This window comes from Abrus precatorius, unplaced genomic scaffold (genome assembly GCF_003935025.1).
Source record: "Abrus precatorius isolate BTA unplaced genomic scaffold, Abrus_2018 Scaffold8, whole genome shotgun sequence".
Lineage (NCBI taxonomy): Eukaryota > Viridiplantae > Streptophyta > Magnoliopsida > Fabales > Fabaceae > Abrus > Abrus precatorius.
In genome coordinates, this window is record NW_020874428.1 from 14,149,710 (window position 1) to 14,169,514 (window position 19,805).

A 19,805-nucleotide genomic window follows, 5' to 3' on the forward strand; every position below is an offset into this window, starting at 1 on the left:
TTTCTAGCGAGTGAGTTGGTGACTGAGAACAGTAAATTGTTACAGTATTGGTTTGTTTGCAATCGTTGTGATCATTATTTAATAATTAAGAACATCCTATGCTTTTTCGTGTTTGTTTGCATAATTTTCGAAAAGGAAAAATAAAAGTAAAATTAATGTTTGTAAATGATTTAACATAATACAACTAATTAATTTCGCTCGCCGACAAAAAATAACAAATTATTTTTAAAATTATAAGTAACGATTCTAAAGAATTACTTCTATTCCTTTATAGAGAAAAAAATTTATTCAATTAATTTTAAATGAATTAATTTATCTTTTATTAATAGGTCTCTTTTTTACTCTTAAATTACTTAAATACTATCTAAATAATATATGAATAAAGATATTAATAAATAAATTATTTTAAATTTTTACATAAATAAAAAATTTAAAATAATTAAATGATAATATAACTGTAGTCTAAAAAAATGATAATATTAAATATTAGTAAATAATAGTTATTTTAATTTGTATAAAATTTAAATAATTGATGTTTTACATTAAAATAGTTACATTTAATAATTTTATATTAAAATAATATTTAATTATTTAAGGTTTAATTAACTTTTTTAAAATTTTAAAATATTTTTATATATTATTTAATAAATTAAACATTTTTTTATGTTACGTCGGTTGGGCGTGCCAGTGTGGATGTGGGTCCCATTTTGACTGCTTTAAATTTGGCGTTGTGTAGTGTCTGTGTTCCAATAATGCACGCAACTTACACGCTACGCTGAACGGCTCCTATTTATTCTTCATTATTCAATCACATTTATTTAATCATTTTTCTATCTAAAGAATTATTTTACAAATTTCATTATAATGTTTATAAATTACTTTGACAATATATAGTAAAAATTTTATTAAAATAATTTATAAAAATTATAAGCATTTTTATAAACTCTACAAAACATATATTAAAGAAAAGTTTTGCCTTATCCTTTTATATATCATCTTTATATTATTTTACTTCTTCTATTTCTTTCTATAAATGACCTTCTAAAAAGTTTTAGTAACTTTTTTATAAGATGTTCTATATTTTTTTTTATTTTCCTTTAATAAATAGAGCCAATAATAGGATAAAATTATCCTGTTATGATAATTTTTAAAATAATTTTTTAACTTGTACTTTTAAGCCCAAAATAAAAAAAGTAAATATAATAATTTTTTATAAAAATGTAATAATACATTAAATTTTATGATAATTTATAATTTTTATAAAAAAATTTATATATATTTTTATTGTATGACTTTAAGCACTCATTAGAAAAATAAGAAATAAAGAAAATCAATTGATTTTGGCTATTTTTATTAATTTATATAATTTAGTTAAATATTATTTGTAAAAGAATAACTAGAGAAAGTATATAATAAGTATTAATGAAAATGTGTATGTATTTATTGTTTTAAAAATAAGAAAACTATTTAATAATTACTCCTAATTATTAAATAAACAAATTATTAATTTTTTAAATATTTTTAAGACAATAAATATGAGCACATTTTCATTTAATATTTTATAATACACTTATTTTAATATTTTTTTACAATATTTTTAATATAAAAAGAAATGAAATGAAGGAATAATTCTAAATTAATTCAAACTTATTTAAGTAACTCTTTAAATTAGTAAAGATGTGTTTGTTGACCTTGCTAGGATTAGGAGTGTAAATCAAATTGTTTTAACCTTAATTTTTAAACTTGAAACTCTTACAAATATTGGTAAATTTAGAATAATATCTCTTTATAATGTTATGTACAAGATGATTTTGGTCAATAGACTAAACAATTTTTTAAAAATTAATATAATTTTAATTTGAGTAAACAAAATATTGATAATATTATTATCTCTAAGAAATTGTACATTTCTTTAAAAAAATGAAGATTGTAAAAGTTGTATGAATATACAAGTAGACCTTGAAAAAGGTTATGATAGGATTAATTAAAATTTTGCAAAAGATACATTTAAAAATGCTAGATTTAGGCAGTAATATGCTAATTAAGTCTAGCAATACTTATCTACTTGCGTTGTGTGTATTAATTATAATGAATAATATCTTGATCGTTTTTTACCTTTTAGGGGCGTTCGACAGGGAATCCCTTATCTCCCATGTATATGTCTTATGTATGGAGAGGAAAGGCATAAAATATGTTTTTCAAATTCTTATTTCTATGATAAATGTAGTTTAACTATTGAATTTATAACTTGTGTTGTAAGAAATTGTAACTTGGCTAAAGAGTTTTGGTCTTTATTGATTCATCATGATTGGTGGAGTTCTCTCTTTAGTGTGTGACTTAGTAAATGGCTTGAATCAAATATGTATAAGAGTTGGATGAATGGCATTAATTGTTGTAATATTTTGTTTGGAGTTGTCATTTGAATGCTTTGAAATAATATAAATTCGTGAACTTTTAATAGAATAGCTGAAAAGAACAATACCTTTAGCTGCTAATGTTGATAATCATGTGAACTACATTATTTTTAATTTTTCCTCCTTTGATAATTCACTATTTAGATCTATTTTGCTCATATTACGATATCATGGAGCCTTCCATTGAGCAACAGATTTAAGGTGAATGTAGATGGGTTCGTTTGCTTGCAGAAGAGGAAAGTGGTTTGTCGGGGAATAAGTCTCGATGTTAAATTAAATATTAATTTCTGTTTTGTAGAATAATGAGTATACACAATAAAAAATTAAATATTAATTTCTACCTCTAAATTTTTTCTGGTAGTTAAAGAAAAGAATCTAACACTAAAATTGACAATACTAAACTAACTAGGAGTAGTTGTATGCAAATGTCAAAAATATTAACTAAATCTTGCGGCAATTATTTAATGATGGTTTTAAATCGCTACTAGATTTTGAAATTAAAATGTCAGAAACTGAACATGCAAGAGAGCATTGCCTGTTCAGGAAATATGAGGTCAGAAGACTCCCTCAATATAATGTTTGTGGGTAGCAGTTAAATCATCTGTTTCTTACTATCCAAGCTCAATGGAAGTGGCGAATTCAATGTCAACATGAGACTTGTCTTCTACAACAAGTGACATTTTCAAAATCTAAGATGAGGATCTTCATGTTAAGACAATAGTCGTATAATGTTATTTTGGCCTTACTAATGGCTCTAGCCATTACTCTATCAATAACATCTTTTGGAAGTGCAGAACTAAACTTTTTACAAGGTATAATTGTTGGGAAAATAAATTAATTAATTAAATAATATGATTCATATGAAATATTATTATGGGCCTAAATATGATTTAATAAAATAAAAGGGCATAAGTTATTATGGAAAGTTACTTTTAAAAACTTATGGTAATCAACTTGATGGAGGTTGAACAAAAAAAATATAAGGAATTCTGTCTCTGCCAAAAAAGTCTCTCACTGTTAACTATCAAGGTGTGAAAAAGAAAGAAATAGAAGGACAAAGAGGCAGATTGAGCACACGGAATTGAAGATTTATTCTCATTGGCTTTAATAGATAAAGGTAAGTCTCTCTTGCTATTATAATGTTTGTGGGAATGATAAATTCTAAGATCCGTATGATGTACAACAAATGTTACATGTTGTATGATGTTCAGTAATAATTTTTACATGTGGTATCAGAGCCAGGTTATTGAATTTGTGATTCTCCATGAATGAATTTTCTCAAATTTATGAACCCTATCTGCCCATGCTGAGTGAATTCATGTTATGTGTTTCAATTAGAAATATTAAATTCATATAAAATCGCATGCCAAATACTTTCCCTGTGGTTGGATGTCTTCCTATCATGTCAATTTCAAATTGAAATTGGTGAGAACCATAATACGCTATTTTTTGCTATGCTCATGAATGTCAATTTCAATTTGGTGTTCGGCATTGTGAATTACAATTTTCGCTGCGACATGATTGACTCTCGCATTGTTGTTTCATGTTGAATAGAAGTATTATTGTTCATGTCTGACATTGTGTAATTGTATGCTTGTTTCATATATATATATATATATATATATTGGCCAATTGGATTTAGATGCCTATTTTTTATATATATGTATATACTCTCTTCTGAACATGGATAAAGAGAATTGCTTACGTAATGTGTAACTTTTGGGCACGATTTTCAATTTCCATCATTATATGTTTTTATAGAATTGTTCTGAAAGTAATGCAAATTGTGTATAGAAATGTGAATTGTTTTACGAATGCTTATAATTTTGGGATTAAATATGTGATAGATTTGTTAATTACCAAAGTGATCAAGTCTGAAATTTTATTTAATTCCAAATTAGTGATGAACTTTATTTCAATTACCTAAAGGATGGATGCTAAATTATAAATAATTTGTTTATGGGTTAATTGAAATCCATTATTATAAGATATTTATGAATCACCCAACGGTTGATTAGTTGTTCTTATAATTAATGGGTATAAGCGTTGGCAGTCAGTATGCATTATTAGCTTTATTTATATATCCAAAGATAATAAGTGTTTTCTAATTAATGCACAAATCTTACCAAATAATGTTAATATTACTAGCATCATTATGTTTTTGTGTATTAATGTATCACCCAAAGGAGATCATTGATATGCATAGAATAATTGTTTGTTGTTTGAATTTGTATTATATGTTTAATTTATGACTCAAAGTGTTAATGTTAGGCATGTGTTAATTGCAATATCTGTTCCTGTATCTTTACATTCGCTTGATACGTTTGTTTCGGTCTTTAATGGGTTGAATTTCTCTTATTGGAGCAAACAAGTCCAATTTCACTTAGGTGTTTTGGATCTTGATTTGGCTCTTCAAGTTGAAAAACCTACTGCTATTATGGCTACTAGTAGTAATGAAGAGAAAGCCTATTTTAAGGCTTGGAAAAGGTTGAACAAACTTAGCCTGATGTTTATGCGAATGAGGGTAGCAAGTAACATCAAATCAGCTCTTCCTAAAACTGATAATGCAAAACAATTTATGAAAAATGTGAAAGAGCCTCCCAAACTGCTGATAGGTCTCTTGCTGGGACATTAATGAGTACTTTAACCACTATGAAGTTTTATGGTTCTCGTACTATGGATGAACATGTCATTGAAATGACAAATATTACAACAAGACTTAAATCTCTTAGAATGGCAGTGGATGAGAGTTTCCTTATGCAGTTCATTTTGAACTCATTACCATCTGAGTATGGTCCTTTCCAAATGAACTATAATACCATGAAAGACACATGAAATGTGCATGACTTGCACAATATGTTAGTTCAAGAGGAAACCAGACTTAAGAATCAAGGAAATCACTCCCTTCATTATGTGAATAATCAGGGAGCTGGAAAGAAAGCTGATAAGAAACATGGAAAAGGAAAAGGACCATTAAAGATTGGCGAGTCCTCTACTAAAATCCAAAAGAAAGATGACAAATGTCATTTTTGTGGGAAGTCTAGACATTTCCAGAAGAATTGCCCAAAATGAGAAGTTTGTCTTCATGGAGAATAGAGTGAAGGTTCTAGTGGAAGCTGTCGGGACTTACCGTTTAATCCTTTGCACTGAATTTCATTTAGACTTATTTGATACTTTTTATGTACCTAGTATTTCTAGGAATTTAGTTTCTTTGTCTAAATTTGATGTTGCTAGATACTCCTTTAGGTTTGGGAATAGTTGTTTCAGTTTGTTTAAGCGTACTTGTATGATTAAATCTGGTACACTTTATGATGGTTTATATAAATTGAATCTTGACAATTTATATGCTAAAACTCTTATGACTTGCATCATAATATTAGTACTAAACGTAGTTTAGTGAATGAATGTTCTGCTTACTTGTGGCATAAGCGTTTGGGACACATTTCCAAAGAAAGGATGCAAAGATTAGTGAAGAATGAAATCCTTATGGATTTAGATTTTACTGATCTAAATATATGTGTGGATTGTATTAAAGGCAAACAAACAAAGCAAATAAAGAAAGGAGCCACAAGAAGCACTCAGCTTCTTGAAATTATACATACTAATATATGTGGACCTTTTGATGTAAATTCTTTCAATAAAGAAAAATACTTTATCACTTTTATTGACGATTTTTCACGTTATGGATATGTCTACTTACTACATGAGAAGTCTCAAGCAGTGAATGCCTTAGAAATTTATATAAATGAAGTGGAAAGGCAATTAGATAGAAAGGTGAAAATTGTTAGGTCAGATACAAGTGGTGAGTATTATGGAAGAGATGATGAAAGTGGACAAACATCCTGGTCCATTTGCTAAGTTCCTTAAGAAACGTGGTATTTGTGCTCAATACACAATGTCAGGTACACCATAACAAAATTGTGTGCCAGAAAGGCGTAATTGGACTTTAATGGATATGGTTAGGAGCATGTTAAGTAATTCATCTTTACCTGTATCGTTGTGGATGTATGCCTTAAAAACTACCATGTATTTGTTGAACAGGGTTCCTAGTAAGGCAGTTCAAAAGACACCTTTTGAGCTGTGGACAAGTAGAAAACCCAGTTTGAGACACTTGTCTGTTTGGAGTTGTCAGATAGAAGTTAGAATATACAATCCGCAAAAAAAGAAACTGGATGCAAGAACAATCAGTGGATATTTTATTAGTTATCTAGAAAAATCAAAAAGGTGTATATTTTACTGTCCTATCCATAGTACAAGAATTGTTGAAACAGGAAATGTCCAGTTCATTGAGAATGGTGAAACCAGTGGGAGTGAAGCTTCATGAAATGTGAAGATTAAAGAAGTTAGAGTACAAGTTCCCTTAACTAGTGTTTTTACTTGAAGAACTGTTGTTCCTCATGTTGTTGAACCACACAACAATCAAGAAGAACAACAAATTAATGATCTCAAGGTCAATAATGAACTTGCAACAGAACAATCACAAGAAATAGCATTGAGAAGATCGCAAAGAGAAAGAAAATATGCTATTTTAAATGATTATGCGGTTTATCTACAAGAGTCAGAAAATGACTTAGGCATTGATAATGATCCAGTTTCATTTTCAGATGCCATTAATGGTGATAATTCTGATAAGTGGTTAGATGCCATGAAAGATGAGCTTAAATCAATGGCACAAAATGGTGTTTGGGACCTTGTGGAATTGCCAAAAGGAAGCAAGAGAGTTTGGTGTAAATGGGTCTTTAAGACTAAACGTGACTCTCATGGCAATATCGAACGTTACAAGGCTCGACTTATTGCCAAAGGTTTTACTCAAAAGGATGGCATTGACTACAAGGAAACTGTTTCTCCAGTTTTTAGGAAAGATTCAAAATTATCATGGCACTAGTAGCTCATTATGATTTGGAGTTGCATCAAATAAATGTTAAAACTACCTTTCTGAATGGGAATTTAGAAGAGGATGTTTATATGGACCAATCGGTGGAGTTCATTGAAGAAGGAAAGGAACACATGGTGTGTAAACTTAAGAAATCAATATACGGACTTAAACAGACTTCCCGGCAATGGTATCTTAAGTTCAAGGATACTATTATGTCTTTTGGATTTAAAGAAAACACTATTGATCGGTGTAAATATCTGAAGGTCAGTGGAAGCAAGTTTATATTTCTGATTCTATATGTTGATGATATCTTGGTTGCAACTAATGATCTTGGTCTATTAAGTGAGACTAAGAAGTTTCTCTCTAACAACTTTGAAATGAAAGATATGGGTGAGGCAGGCTATGTGATAGGACTAGAAAGATAGATCACAAGGAATGTTAGGCTTGTCTCAGAAAGTATATGGACAGTTTTAGAGAGATTCAGAATGGATAAATGTTCAGCATCTTCCTTTCCAATACAAAAAGGAGATAAATTTAGTTCCATACAACGTCCAAAGAATGATCTGGAATAGAAACAGATGGAAAATATCCCTTATGCATCTGTTGTTGGGAGTTTGATGTATGCTCAAACTTGTACGAGGCCAGATATTAGCTTTGTCGTTGGTATGCTTGGTAGATATCAAAGTAATCTAGGATTGGATTATTGGAAAGCTGCAAAGAAAGTCTTAAGATACTTGCAAGGGACAAAAAATCACATGCTTACTTATAGGAGATCTGATCATCTTGAGGTGATTGGATATACAAATTCAGACCTTCCTGGTTGTATGGATACAAAAAAGTCTACATTTGGTTATGTGTATCTTTTAGCCAGAGGAGCAATTTCATGAAAAAGTGAGAAGCAGTGAGTCATTGCTGCATTCACTATGGAGGTTGAATTTGTGGCACGCTTTGAGGCCACAGTTTAGGCTAATTGGTTGCGAAATTTTATTTCAGGACTTGGAGTAGGTGATAATATTGCCAAGCCGCTGAAAATTTATTATGATAAATCTGCAGCTATCTTCTTTTCTAAAAATGACAAGTATTCCAAAGGTGCTAAGCATATGGAATTGAAATACTTTGTCGTTAAAGAAGAAGTTCAGAAACATAGAGTGTTAATAGAACATGTTAGTATTGATCTTATGATAGCTGACCCTTTAAAAAAAGGGTTACCGCCTAAGATATTTGCTGGACATGTAAAGAATATGGGCATTATGTTTTGAATGTTAGTGTTATTATTAATGCCTATTTGACACTCTAAGCTTATTAATGTACAAGTTTCTAAAATTTTTGTTTTCTACCTTTATGTATATGCATGAAAATTATGATGTGGAAAACAAATCATGTTATTGTTAATGAAAATGACCTTATGTTTGAATCCATTATGGACTTCTCATTTTAAAGTCATATTAAAGAGAAGGATAATATAGTAGTACATGGAAGGGAATATGTTGATTGAATGACATGTAACCACCATGACTCTTATTATTTTTGTATCTTTAATTATGATTAATGACAGAACCAATTTATTTAAGGTCTTTTAATGCACATTATGATTTATGTAATTATTAAATCATGAAATATTATGGCATCACATGAGTCAAGTGGGAGAATGTTGAGAAAATAAATAAATTAATTAAATAATGTGACTCATGTGAAATATTATTATGGGCCTAAATGTGATTTAATAAAATAAAAGGACCTATTGATTATTATGGGAAGTTACTTTTAAAAACTTATGGTAATCAACTTGATGGAGGTTGAACAAAAAAATATAAGGGGTTCTGTCTCTGCCAAAAAAGTCTCTCACTATTAACCATCGAGCGTGTAAGAAAGAAAGAAACAAAAGGGCAAAGAGATAAATTGAGCATAGGGAATTGAAGATTTATTCTCATTGGATTTAATGAATAAAAGTAAGTCTCTCTTGCTATTATAATGTTGGTGAGAATGATAAATTCTAAGATTCATATGATGTACAATAAATGTTACATGTTGTATGATGTTCAGTAATAATTTTTACAATAATCGCTTCCTTTCTCAACAACTGCTGAAGGGATACAAAGAAATACTATTTTGGAAAAATATGTTGTAAAAAGGTTATTTTTTATTTTTACTATGGTTATCTCAAACTAATGCTACATTCTTTATTTTTATTGGCGATTATCTCAAATTAACTTTAAATTTCTTATTTTTGTTGAGTTATCTCAAATTATCATTAAAATTTGTTTCTTTGTTGGCGATTATATAAAATCAACATTAAATTTTGTATATTTGTAAACAGTTATTTCAAACTAATGTTAAAATTCTTTTATTTGCTAATAGTTAATGGACATTAAATCCCTTATATTTATTAACAATAAAGGAATATTAGATATCTCAGTTCTTGTAATGTTATTTATATTTTTAAGGTGACAAATAAGATGTTCATAATAAATTTAAGAAGCGTATAATTTTAATTTAATCTAATATCTTTATAATAAAATAAAAAGTGATCATTTTGAAGGTGAATAGAAATGAAATTTAAAAATTAATTGTGTTTATATTAAGATATATTATTATATATGAAAGGTGGACGGTCTTTAATATAAAATGTTATATTTATTGAAAGCTAATTAATATAAAATCAAAATATAATATTAAATTATATTAATTTTTAAATACTAAGATAATCGAATGTATAATTATAAATAATTATAACTACATATTTTTAATTAAATTAATTCTCAGATATTTTACTAAATATATATTGTTCCTGTTAAGGTAACACAGGTCTTCAAGTCTCTGCTCTGATGTGCTGACGTTTCTCTAACCGTTGCTGACGTGGGAGGATACCTGTAAAAGACACTCTGATGCTAAAGTCAGGATTCGGTTATGAGCAATAAATGCTATTTAATAATGAAAAGTTAACCATTTACCTGTACTTTTACCTTTCTTATATAGGCATTGTAATGGGCCAATGGGCCTGTCGAGCCAGTCTTTATTTTAGCCCTTTATTTAAAGTAAATAATATCTTGATTATTACCCTTAATTGGGTTAATTACCTTTTAATCCTGACAAGGGGTATCCGGCCTATTATGCCGAATAGGTACTTGGTTTCTTTTTCCTACAAGTAGGACCGAGTTGATCTTTATCCAGTACACTAACTCCCCAAGCCCGAAGAGGTATGAAGCGAGGGCTTCAAATATCAGTGCTAAGGCTACAATAGGTAGTCAGTTAAGATGTCTTTGACTATACCGAGGGGGTATTCGGTTAGAGTGATTTTGAGTATACCGAGGGGGTATTCGGTTTTTAGTGGACGAGTGATGGTAGTATTTAAACTTGAATGTGTATCAAGTGTACACCAAAGGGTATTTGGTTTAGTAACATAATGATACAAATCGAGATAGTAGATAAAAAATCATAATATAAAAATACATAATTTGTAAAAGAATATTCTAGAATGTTGGCTTTTAGAGTTTCGTCAGCGGGTGTACGAAATGAAAGGGTGCCCAACCTTATCAGTTGATCTAAAAGGGATCTGACGGTTAAAAAGGAGGGGCATCTTTTCGTTTGTCTGACAGCAGATCCCCTATAAATATGTGGTGGTCCCTGCATCTATTTTATGCTCTTTTGCTCTGTACTGAAACCTGCACATTATTGCTCCAAACCGAAGAGTGTTCAAAGATCTTCAGCTTTTCTTCCATACCGACTACTCGTAAGGTGCGTTTTAATTTCTTACTTCTTTTTCTTTCATGACCAAACCTATTGAGTGGAGGATTCTTTGTCTGATGTCTCGGGACTGAATACTGTTGAAGTAGACATTATGAATGGAACCGAGGGGAGTAGCGAGGTTTCATCCATATCAAACAAGAGGGCTGAAGAAGCACAGGTCAGGGAATGCAGCAACGAAGCCGAGTCGTCTGCTTCAAGTGATACTGACGCTTCTGAACCCCTACCGAGTACTAGTCCCCCTAGGGAAAGACAGGTGTTTCCCTCCTGTACGATACCTAGATATGAGTGGGTGCACGGTGAAGTGGCCCCGTACTTTTCTCGTTTTAGAATAAATAAAAGTCTTCAACTCTTTGTAGATAATTGTGATATTTCTTTGTGGGAGGTGTCTGATCCGTATCCAATACACCTCAATCCCTGCCAAAGGGACGAAACCGAGAACCCTGACTTTGTTTTCCTAGGGGGTGTTGGAATGGCCGACACCTTCTTTATGTATGAATACATGTTTAGAGAGTTAGGTATCAAGCTACCCTTTGATGACTTCCAAATGGGAGTTTTAAGGGTTTTGAATGTAGCGCCGACACAACTGCACCGAACGGGTGGGCGGCGATACAGGCCTTTAGGATACTTTGTAAATTCCATTATATAGAACCTAGTGTAGGCCTATTTCTTCATCTCTTTTGTACACGCCCATCTGACTTAGCAAGGTGGGTGTCTCTAATAAGGCAACCCGAGTTGCCTTTGTTTAAACCATATGCTTTGTCTTTTAAGGGTTTCAAGACCGGTTACTTCAAGGTGACCGTGGACCCTGTAGGTAGAAATTATTTTTTTGATAGCGAGAATAATCCTCTCTTCCCTTTTTACTGGACTCGGGCGCCTCGCCAATACGACATATGCCCCGAGGACATGTTATCGGCTAGGGAGTTGTCGGATTTAGAATTTTTGAAGTCCCTTCCCCGAGAACTACCTGCCCGACACGTAATCCTCATGCTCAAGTCCCCGCATCCTCGGTGGGATATGGAGGGTATGTATCATCTCATTTTTATATTTCGAATCAAGTTGTATTGATTTGACTTGTTATTTTTAATGCAGGCTTAATGGCTCAGCGCGGTGTTGATGTACCGACCTTCCGTCGTACTATGAAGCAAAGAATACCAGAAGAGACACCAGTTGAGGAACATCATCATCCTCAAATCGATCAACTTCCTGAAGTACCAGAGCCTCGCCCTCCTCCCCGAGACCTTGTTCTTGCTGAAGGTCAATCCAACAAACGCATGGACAAGGGCAAAGGCAAAGAGCCCGAGAGGGAGAGAAAGAGAAAACATGCCCATTCGGGTGGGCCGAGCAGTGTAGAGGGGATGCGCAAGCAAACCCGAGTCGCGGCTACCGAGGGGGGAAGCAGTTCCTCCAACCCTGTAATTCCTCTAGAAATGCTTGCCGAGGGCTTCCTGACAACTGGAACTCATACCAGCCGGCTGGCTGCTCCCAACTTGTTGTCTGATTCGAGGAAAGAGCTAGTCAACAACATAGACCATGAATCGCTCTGGCGCTGCTATGCAGAACTTCATATACGATCAACAGCGATGCTCTGAAAGCTAGTTGTGGATCCAATTCTTGAAGTTAAGAAGTTAAAAACTGCCTATTCGGCTTCTGAAGAAGCTTTGGCAGAGAGCAGAGAAATTCAAGCCAATCTTAACGAGACCATTCAATCCCTACAGGGTCAGGTTAATCAATATAAAGAGCACTTCCGGATAGTGGAAGACCGGGTTCAAGCAGCTGAGGAGTCTTTGAGGGTCAAGGAGGAGGAAATGGAGGTGTTAAGGGTGAAGTCTTGTCAAATGGAGGAGGCCCTACGGGCCAAATCTATCGAGATGGAGGAAGCCTTGGCATTTGAAAAGAAAAAGGCTGAAACTGAGATGAAAACCTTTGCCGAGAAGTATTCTCAGCAAGTGGCTTATGAACATGAGTCCAGTTTTAACCATGCTATTCGCCAATGCCATGGATTCTGCCAGGTTCCAGCCGATTTCCATTTTGACATCACGAAGGACTTCTTTGGCGGCAGGTTTATTCCTTACAACGAGGTTGATGATGATGTGGAGCCTGACGCCGAAGCCCCAAGACAAATTACCACTGATGAAAATGCTGCTAATCCCGAGGTAGCCGGTCCTGATGTTGAGGAAGGGGAAGAAAATTAGATTTGTTTTCTTTGTATTCATGAGCCATTAGTGCTCAAATTTTATAGCCATTAATTTTGAAATAGAATCTCTTTTTTCTCCTTCTCTTGTACTTTGTATTGAAAACTTGGGCATAAGCAATTTAACCTTGACCGGTAGGGGTACGCGGGAGGGAATTTAACTAATTCATCTTTAGCGAAGTAAAAAATATGAGTAAATTTTAATAGCGATTCAACCTTAACCGAATAGGGTACTCGGGAGGTGATTTAATTAATTCGACCTTGGCCAAGTAGAAATACTTGGGACGGAATTTTAATAATAATTCAACCTTGACCTCAGGAGGGATTAAATTAATTCGACCTTAGCCAAGTAGAAATACTTAGAAGGGAATTTAAATGATTCATCCTTGGCCAAGTAGGGGTACTCGGGAGGAAATTAAATTAAGTCAACCTTGGCCAAGTAAACACTTAGGAGGGAATTTAAATGATTCATCCTTGGCCGAGTAGGGGTACTCGGGAGGGAATTAAATTAATTCAACCTTGGCCAAGTAAACACTTGGGAGGGAATTTAAATAATGATTCATCCTTGGCCGAGTAGGGGTACTCGGGAGGGATTAAATTAATTTGACCTTAGCCAAGTAGAAATACTTGGGAGGAAATTTAAATGATTCATCATTGGTCGAGTAGGGGTACTCGGAAGGGAATTTAATTCAACCTTGGTCAAGTAAACACTTGGGAGGGAATTTAAATGATTCATCCTTGGCCGAGTAGGGGTACTCGGGAGGGAATTAAGTTAATCCAAATGAAGTACTTGAAAGAAATACTGATTCATAAAAAATCGTATAGCTGAGAAGAAGTATTTTATTGATGAGGTGCCTCATTAAAAACTTTCCTAGGAAAACTCCTTTTCACTTTCTTTTAAGAGGATAAAACTTGGGGAAGGAAAATAGTACACCGATTATAAATTACAAGCTTTTAACTGTAATAATACTTTAAGTGTGTAACATTCCAGGTCCTCAGTATTAGTTTTCCTTCTAATGTTTCTAACTTGTATGCTCCATTGTCTAATCTTGTCGCTACCCGAAAGGGGCCTTCCCAATTAGCTGCCAACTTCCTTTCTCGCCAATCCCTGCGTGCATCTCTAGTTACTCGCCATACTAAGTCATTTTCATAAAATTGTTGTGGATTGATTTTGGAGTTAAATTTTCTAGCCAGCATTCTTCTGCTCGCCTCAGTCATAATGGTTGCTTCGTCACACATCTCATCTATTAAGTTCAGGTTGACGGCCAGAGCCTCCTCATTAGCCGATTCCTTGAAACTTTCCCTTCGATATGAAGGTTCTCCAATCTCTACCAGCACCATGGCATCAATACCATAGGTAAGCCGAAAAGGAGTTTCCTTTGTTGTGGTTTGCGGTGTGCACCGATAAGCCCATAACACCTTGGGCAGCTTCTCTACCCATTCTATTTTTGCCGAACCCAATCTTCTTTTTAATTCATGCAAAATTACTTTGTTTGCGGCCTCAGCTTGACCATTAGTCTGAAGGTGCTCGACAGACGTAACCCTGTGCTTGATATGAAGCCCTTCCAAAAATTTATTGAATCGCCGATCTGTGAATTGCAATCCGTTGTCTGTTATTAACGCATGAGGGAGACCGAAACGTGTGATGATATTTTTCCAAGTAAATTTATGTACATTATTGGCCGTGATGGTGGCAAGGGGTTTGACCTCAATCCATTTGGTAAAGTAATCCACAGCGACAATTAGGAATTTACACTGCCCTTTTGCTAAGGGGAAAGGACCGAGGAGGTCCATACCCCAAATGGCGAAGGGCCAAGGAGAGCTAATAGGGCGGAGGGTGTCGGCATGTTGATGTAATTGTGGACCGTGTTGTTGACAAGGAATACATTTCTTTACAAACAAATGGCAATCTTGGGAGAGTGTTGGCCAATAGTACCCAGCTCTGAGTATTTTTGCCGCCATGGTTCGTCCACCATAATGGGTACCACAGATTCCTTCGTGAATCTCCCTCATGACATAGTTTGCTTGGTCGTCGTCAAGGCATTTAAGCATAGGTGTTGAAATCCCTCTTCTGTACAAGTCTTTGCCGAGAAGGAGGTATTTAGCTGCATGCATTCTTATTTTCTTGGCCGAGTCTGGATTATTTGGCAGGCTGCTATTAGTAAGGTATTGGATAATGGGGGTCATCCAATTGTGAGGCACATTTTCTACATCCAGGTACTCTTGTTTAGCTATGCTCAGTTTAAGGATTTCCTGGTGAATTACGCTTTGTAATTGACCAGGTTTTCTTTGGCTGGCCAACTTAGCAAGCTTATCAGCTTGTTCATTCATTGCTCTCGGGATGTATCGAACTCCTACTTTGTCAAATTCAGCTACTATATTTTTAAATTCTTGGTAATATTGGAGCATGACCGAGTCTTTTACCTGATATGTTCCATTGACCTGTTCGGCCACTATCTTTGAATCACTACAACAAGTGACACGTTTTACTCCCACATCCCTTGCCAATCTGAGGCTGGCTAGGAGGGCTTCGTACTCAGCTTGATTATTAGAAGCTTTGAATCCAAACCGAATGGATTGTTCAATTGTTACGGTGTTCGGGCCTTCGAGTATAATTCCTGCTCCACTACGGGATCGGTTTGATGATCCATCAACATGCAAGTTTCACATATCCCCACTGGTGTGTGGTTGAGCCGTGAATTCATTGACAAAGTCGACAAGTACTTGAGCTTTAAGGAGGCGTCGGCTTTCAAAGTGTATATCAAATTGGGATAATTCTATTGCCCATGCTACCAACCGACCAGCCAACTCAGGTTTTCTTAAAATTTTAGATATTAGACAATCTGTCTGTACCACCATTCGATGACTCTAAAAGTAATGTCTTAACCGATGAGTTGTTTGGATTAGGGCAAGCACCACTTTCTCCATTAATTGATACCGAGATTCGGGACCTTAGAGTGTTCTGCTGACGAAGTATACATGAGCCGGTTCAGGTATTTCTTGAAGTAAAACTGAACTGATGGCGTTATCTGATACAGCCAAATAAACAATCATGTCCTGATCAGGTTTCAGTTTTGTTAACACAGGTGATGCTGCTAGCATATGCTTGTATTGGACGAAGGCGACCTCACATTCATTGGACCAAGCGAATTTTTGGGATTTCTTTAATAATTCAATGAAAGGCCGAGACCTCTCTACCATTATTGGCAAGAATCTAGCGAGGGCTGCAATCCGCCCGGCCAGTCGTTGAACCTCCTTGACATTCTGAGGGCTGGTCATTTCGATGGTGGCTTTACATTTATTAGAGTTTGCCTCAATCCCCCTTTCGGATAACATGAAACCCAAGAATTTACCGCTGGCTACACCAAATGTGCATTTTTCGGGATTGAACCTCATACTATGCTTCCTGGCTTTGCCGAATAACTCCTCCAAATGGTTGAGATGTTGCTTCAATGCGAGGGATTTAACCACCATGTCATCCACATACACCTCCATTCATTTACTCACTTGTTTCTCAAAAATTTTATTCATGAGTCTCTGGTATGTCGCCCCTGCATTCTTTAAACCGAATGGCATTACATGGTAGCAAAAATTTGCTGAATTTGTGATGAATGTCGTTTTCTCCTCATCTGGGGGATACATACGTATTTGATTGTATCCAGAATAAGCATCCAAAAAGCTTAGTATCCTGTGATGAGCTGCGCCATCAACCAGGGTATCAATGTTTGGTAGGGGGTATACGTCCTTTGGGCATGCTTTGTTGAGGTCTGTGAAGTCTGTGCACATTCGCCATTTACCATGGGCTTTTTTAACTATGACCACGTTGGCTAACCATGTTGAATACCTGACTTCTCGGATAAAGCGGGCCTGTAGCAGCTTACCCATTTCTTCTTCTACTGCCTTTGCTCTATCACCGCCAATCTTCCTTTTCTTCTGAGCTATCGGTTTGGCCCCCTTATAAACCGATAAGTGGTGACATAGAAATGCCGGATCGATGCCAGGCATGTCTGAAGCTGACCAAGCAAACAAATTGGTGTTATTCAGCAATATTTCCTGAAAAACCTGCTTTTCTTGTACATTCAACCTGACCCCTAAATAAGTTACTTGCTCCGGTTTTGATCTAAGTTGGAAAGGCTACTTATTTTCATTGGGTTCAACCTGACACCCCTCATTCGTTCTAGGATCCAGTTCCACATCCAATTCCTCTCCCAGCCGAGGGGATACAATGTTGACATCTCGGCTGCCCCCATGGAAAGGCTTAAGACGTAGACTTGCAAAATAACATTCTCTAGCTGTCTTCTAATCAGCATGAACTGTAACGATTCGGCCTCTTTCAGATGGAAACTTCATGGCCAAGTGTGGAGTGGATACTATAGCCTTCAACTTATTTAGGGATGGTCTGCCGAGTAGTATATTATAGAAGGTATTCGCATGCACCACAAGATAAGTGACTTTTACTCGCTTTCCCTCGTGCTCTGATCCAAACGAGGTATACAGGTCAATGCAGCCCCGAGTTTTCACTCTTTCTCCAGAAAAACCAACCAACGATTCATGATATTCTCTGAGCTCTTCTTTTGGGATGCCTAATTGCTTAAACGTATTCCAATACAGGATGTCAGCCGAGCTCCCCTGATCAATTAGTGTTTTCTGGACGGTGCAATTAAGAATATCTACACTAATGACCATGGGATCGTCCTGCACGGAATCGACTCCTTGAAAGTCATCGTCAGTGAATGTAATAGGGGGATCCGGATTCTGCTGCCTAATGAAACATTATTGACAGAACAAACCTGCCTGAGATGCCTCTTCCTGGCCGAATGAGTGGGTCCTCCACCTGCAAACCCTCCAGCTATGGTATTAATGATCCTTTTAGGATACTTCTCACGTTCATCGTATCTTCTAGCTGGGGTTCCCTGGACCTACTCCTCTGTTGTTCGAATCTTTTGTCATTGGATCTCCTCAGCGGTTCAGGGTATTGATCTCTTCCTCTCTTAATTTGACCGATGGGATTTGTCTGTACAAAATCTTTTAAATATCCTTCCTTGATTAATTCTTCAATCTTATCTTTTAGCGTTGTACACTCCTTAGTGGTGTGACCCCTGTTCTGATGATATCGGCAAGACTTGCTTTTATCTGCCCGAGGAGGGGTGTTGGCGCGTTTAGGCATTCTCAATATTTCTGTGGCTAATGCCTGATCAAGTACTCTGGACCGATTAGTGTTGAGCGTAGTGTAGGAAGGATACTTAGGTCCTTGGGGTGGCCTTTCAAGTTCATTTCTTCTCTTATTTCTCTGCCTAGCCTTGAAAGCTTCTCTCCTGTCTGTATTTTTTGAATTGGACCCTTGGTCCATCCGTATCCGGTTTTGGTACTTGGACAATTCTTCCATCTGCATATACTTTGCAGCCTGACTTCTTAACTTGTCTAGGTCGACAGGTGGTTTTTCACAGATGCTATTAACGAAAGGTCCTGGCTTTAAGGCCGTTGTGAGGTGGTGCATGGCCACTGCTGGCTCCAAGTTATAGATCGAAAGGGTCACTTTGCCAAAGCGTTCCATGAACGCTCTAAGTGACTCTCCCTTTTCTTGGCGAATGTTGACCAGCGCCAAGGATGTTAAGGGATGAGGTCGGCTTGTGGCGAACTGCAAGTTGAATCGTCTTGCGAGTGTTACAAAAGAGTCGATAGATGAAAGGGGAGTCGGGTGAACCAACTGAGTGCAGGCCCTCGGAGTGAGGTGGGAAAAATCCTACACCATAAAGAATCATTCTTGGTGTACAGACTGACTTGGGTTGTAAAGACATCCAAATGTTTCCCAGGGTCCGATGTGCCATCATATTTATCTATTGTTAAGCCTCTCTAATTATTAGGCAGCTTAACCTCCAGTATATGGTGAACAAATGGGCTTCGGCTTACGAGATCGTCTCGGTCATTTTTAGCTTCAGATTGATAAACCTGTTTTGATTTCTCTTGCAGCGCCGAGGATTCCCCCTGATCCTGGATGATAGGTGTATTTTGGGAAGGGATGTGTGTTCTGATCTCTCCTCTCAAGGTAGCATTTTCCCTTCTCAGAGTCGAGAGCTCTAGTGCATCCTTCTCTCTCTCCCTTTTCATCTCTGCCATTGTTGCTTTGAGCTATCTTAGTAAAGCTAAAAGGCTCTCATCGGTCCCTCCTTGCATCAATACTTCAGGTGTCGGTTCATCTGGTGTAACATTCTCCAACTGTTGCTGAGAGGTTCCTCCCTGTTGAACATGTCCTTCCTACTGGTTTCTCGTTAGTACCATGTTTAATTCTGAAAAATGAGGCTAATCGTGCCCCACAGTGGGCGCCAAAATATTCCTGTTAAGGTAACACGGGTCGTCAAGTCTCTGCTCTGACGTGTTGACGTTTCTCTAACCGTTGCTGACGTGAGAGGGTACCTGCAAAAGGCACTCTGATGCTGAAATCAGGATTCGGTTCTGAGTAATAAATGCTATTTAATAATGAAAAGTCAACTCTTTACCTGTACTTTTACCTTCCTTATATAGGCACTGTAATGGGCCAATAGGCCTGTCGAGCCTGTCTTCATTTTAGCCCTTTATT

General features: G+C 35.6%; 1 protein-coding gene across 1 annotated transcript; it reads right to left on the reverse strand.

Moving 5' to 3' along the window:
- Positions 1 to 17,527: 17,527 nt before the first annotated feature.
- Positions 17,528 to 19,345, reverse strand: LOC113874282. The gene is made up of 3 exons (XM_027512519.1): positions 19,103 to 19,345; positions 18,114 to 18,971; positions 17,528 to 17,986 (listed from the first exon to the last, which is right to left on the reverse strand). Exons 1-3 carry the CDS (start codon positions 19,343 to 19,345, stop codon positions 17,528 to 17,530), a joined length of 1,560 nt encoding a protein of 519 aa, XP_027368320.1.
- Positions 19,346 to 19,805: the final 460 nt, after the last annotated feature.

Bases quoted from the DNA above. Each gene is read 5' to 3' on its own strand.
- LOC113874282 (XM_027512519.1), bottom strand. From the start codon at position 19,345: ATGGCAGAGATGAAAAGGGAGAGAGAGAAGGATGCACTAGAGCTCTCG. The intron at 18,972-19,102 runs GTTAAGCTGCCT...TTTATGGTGTAG, and splicing joins TTGTTCACCATATACTGGAG to GATTTTTCCCACCTCACTCC. The intron at 17,987-18,113 runs GTGAGAAGTATC...TTCATTAGGCAG, and splicing joins AGCTAGAAGATACGATGAAC to CAGAATCCGGATCCCCCTAT.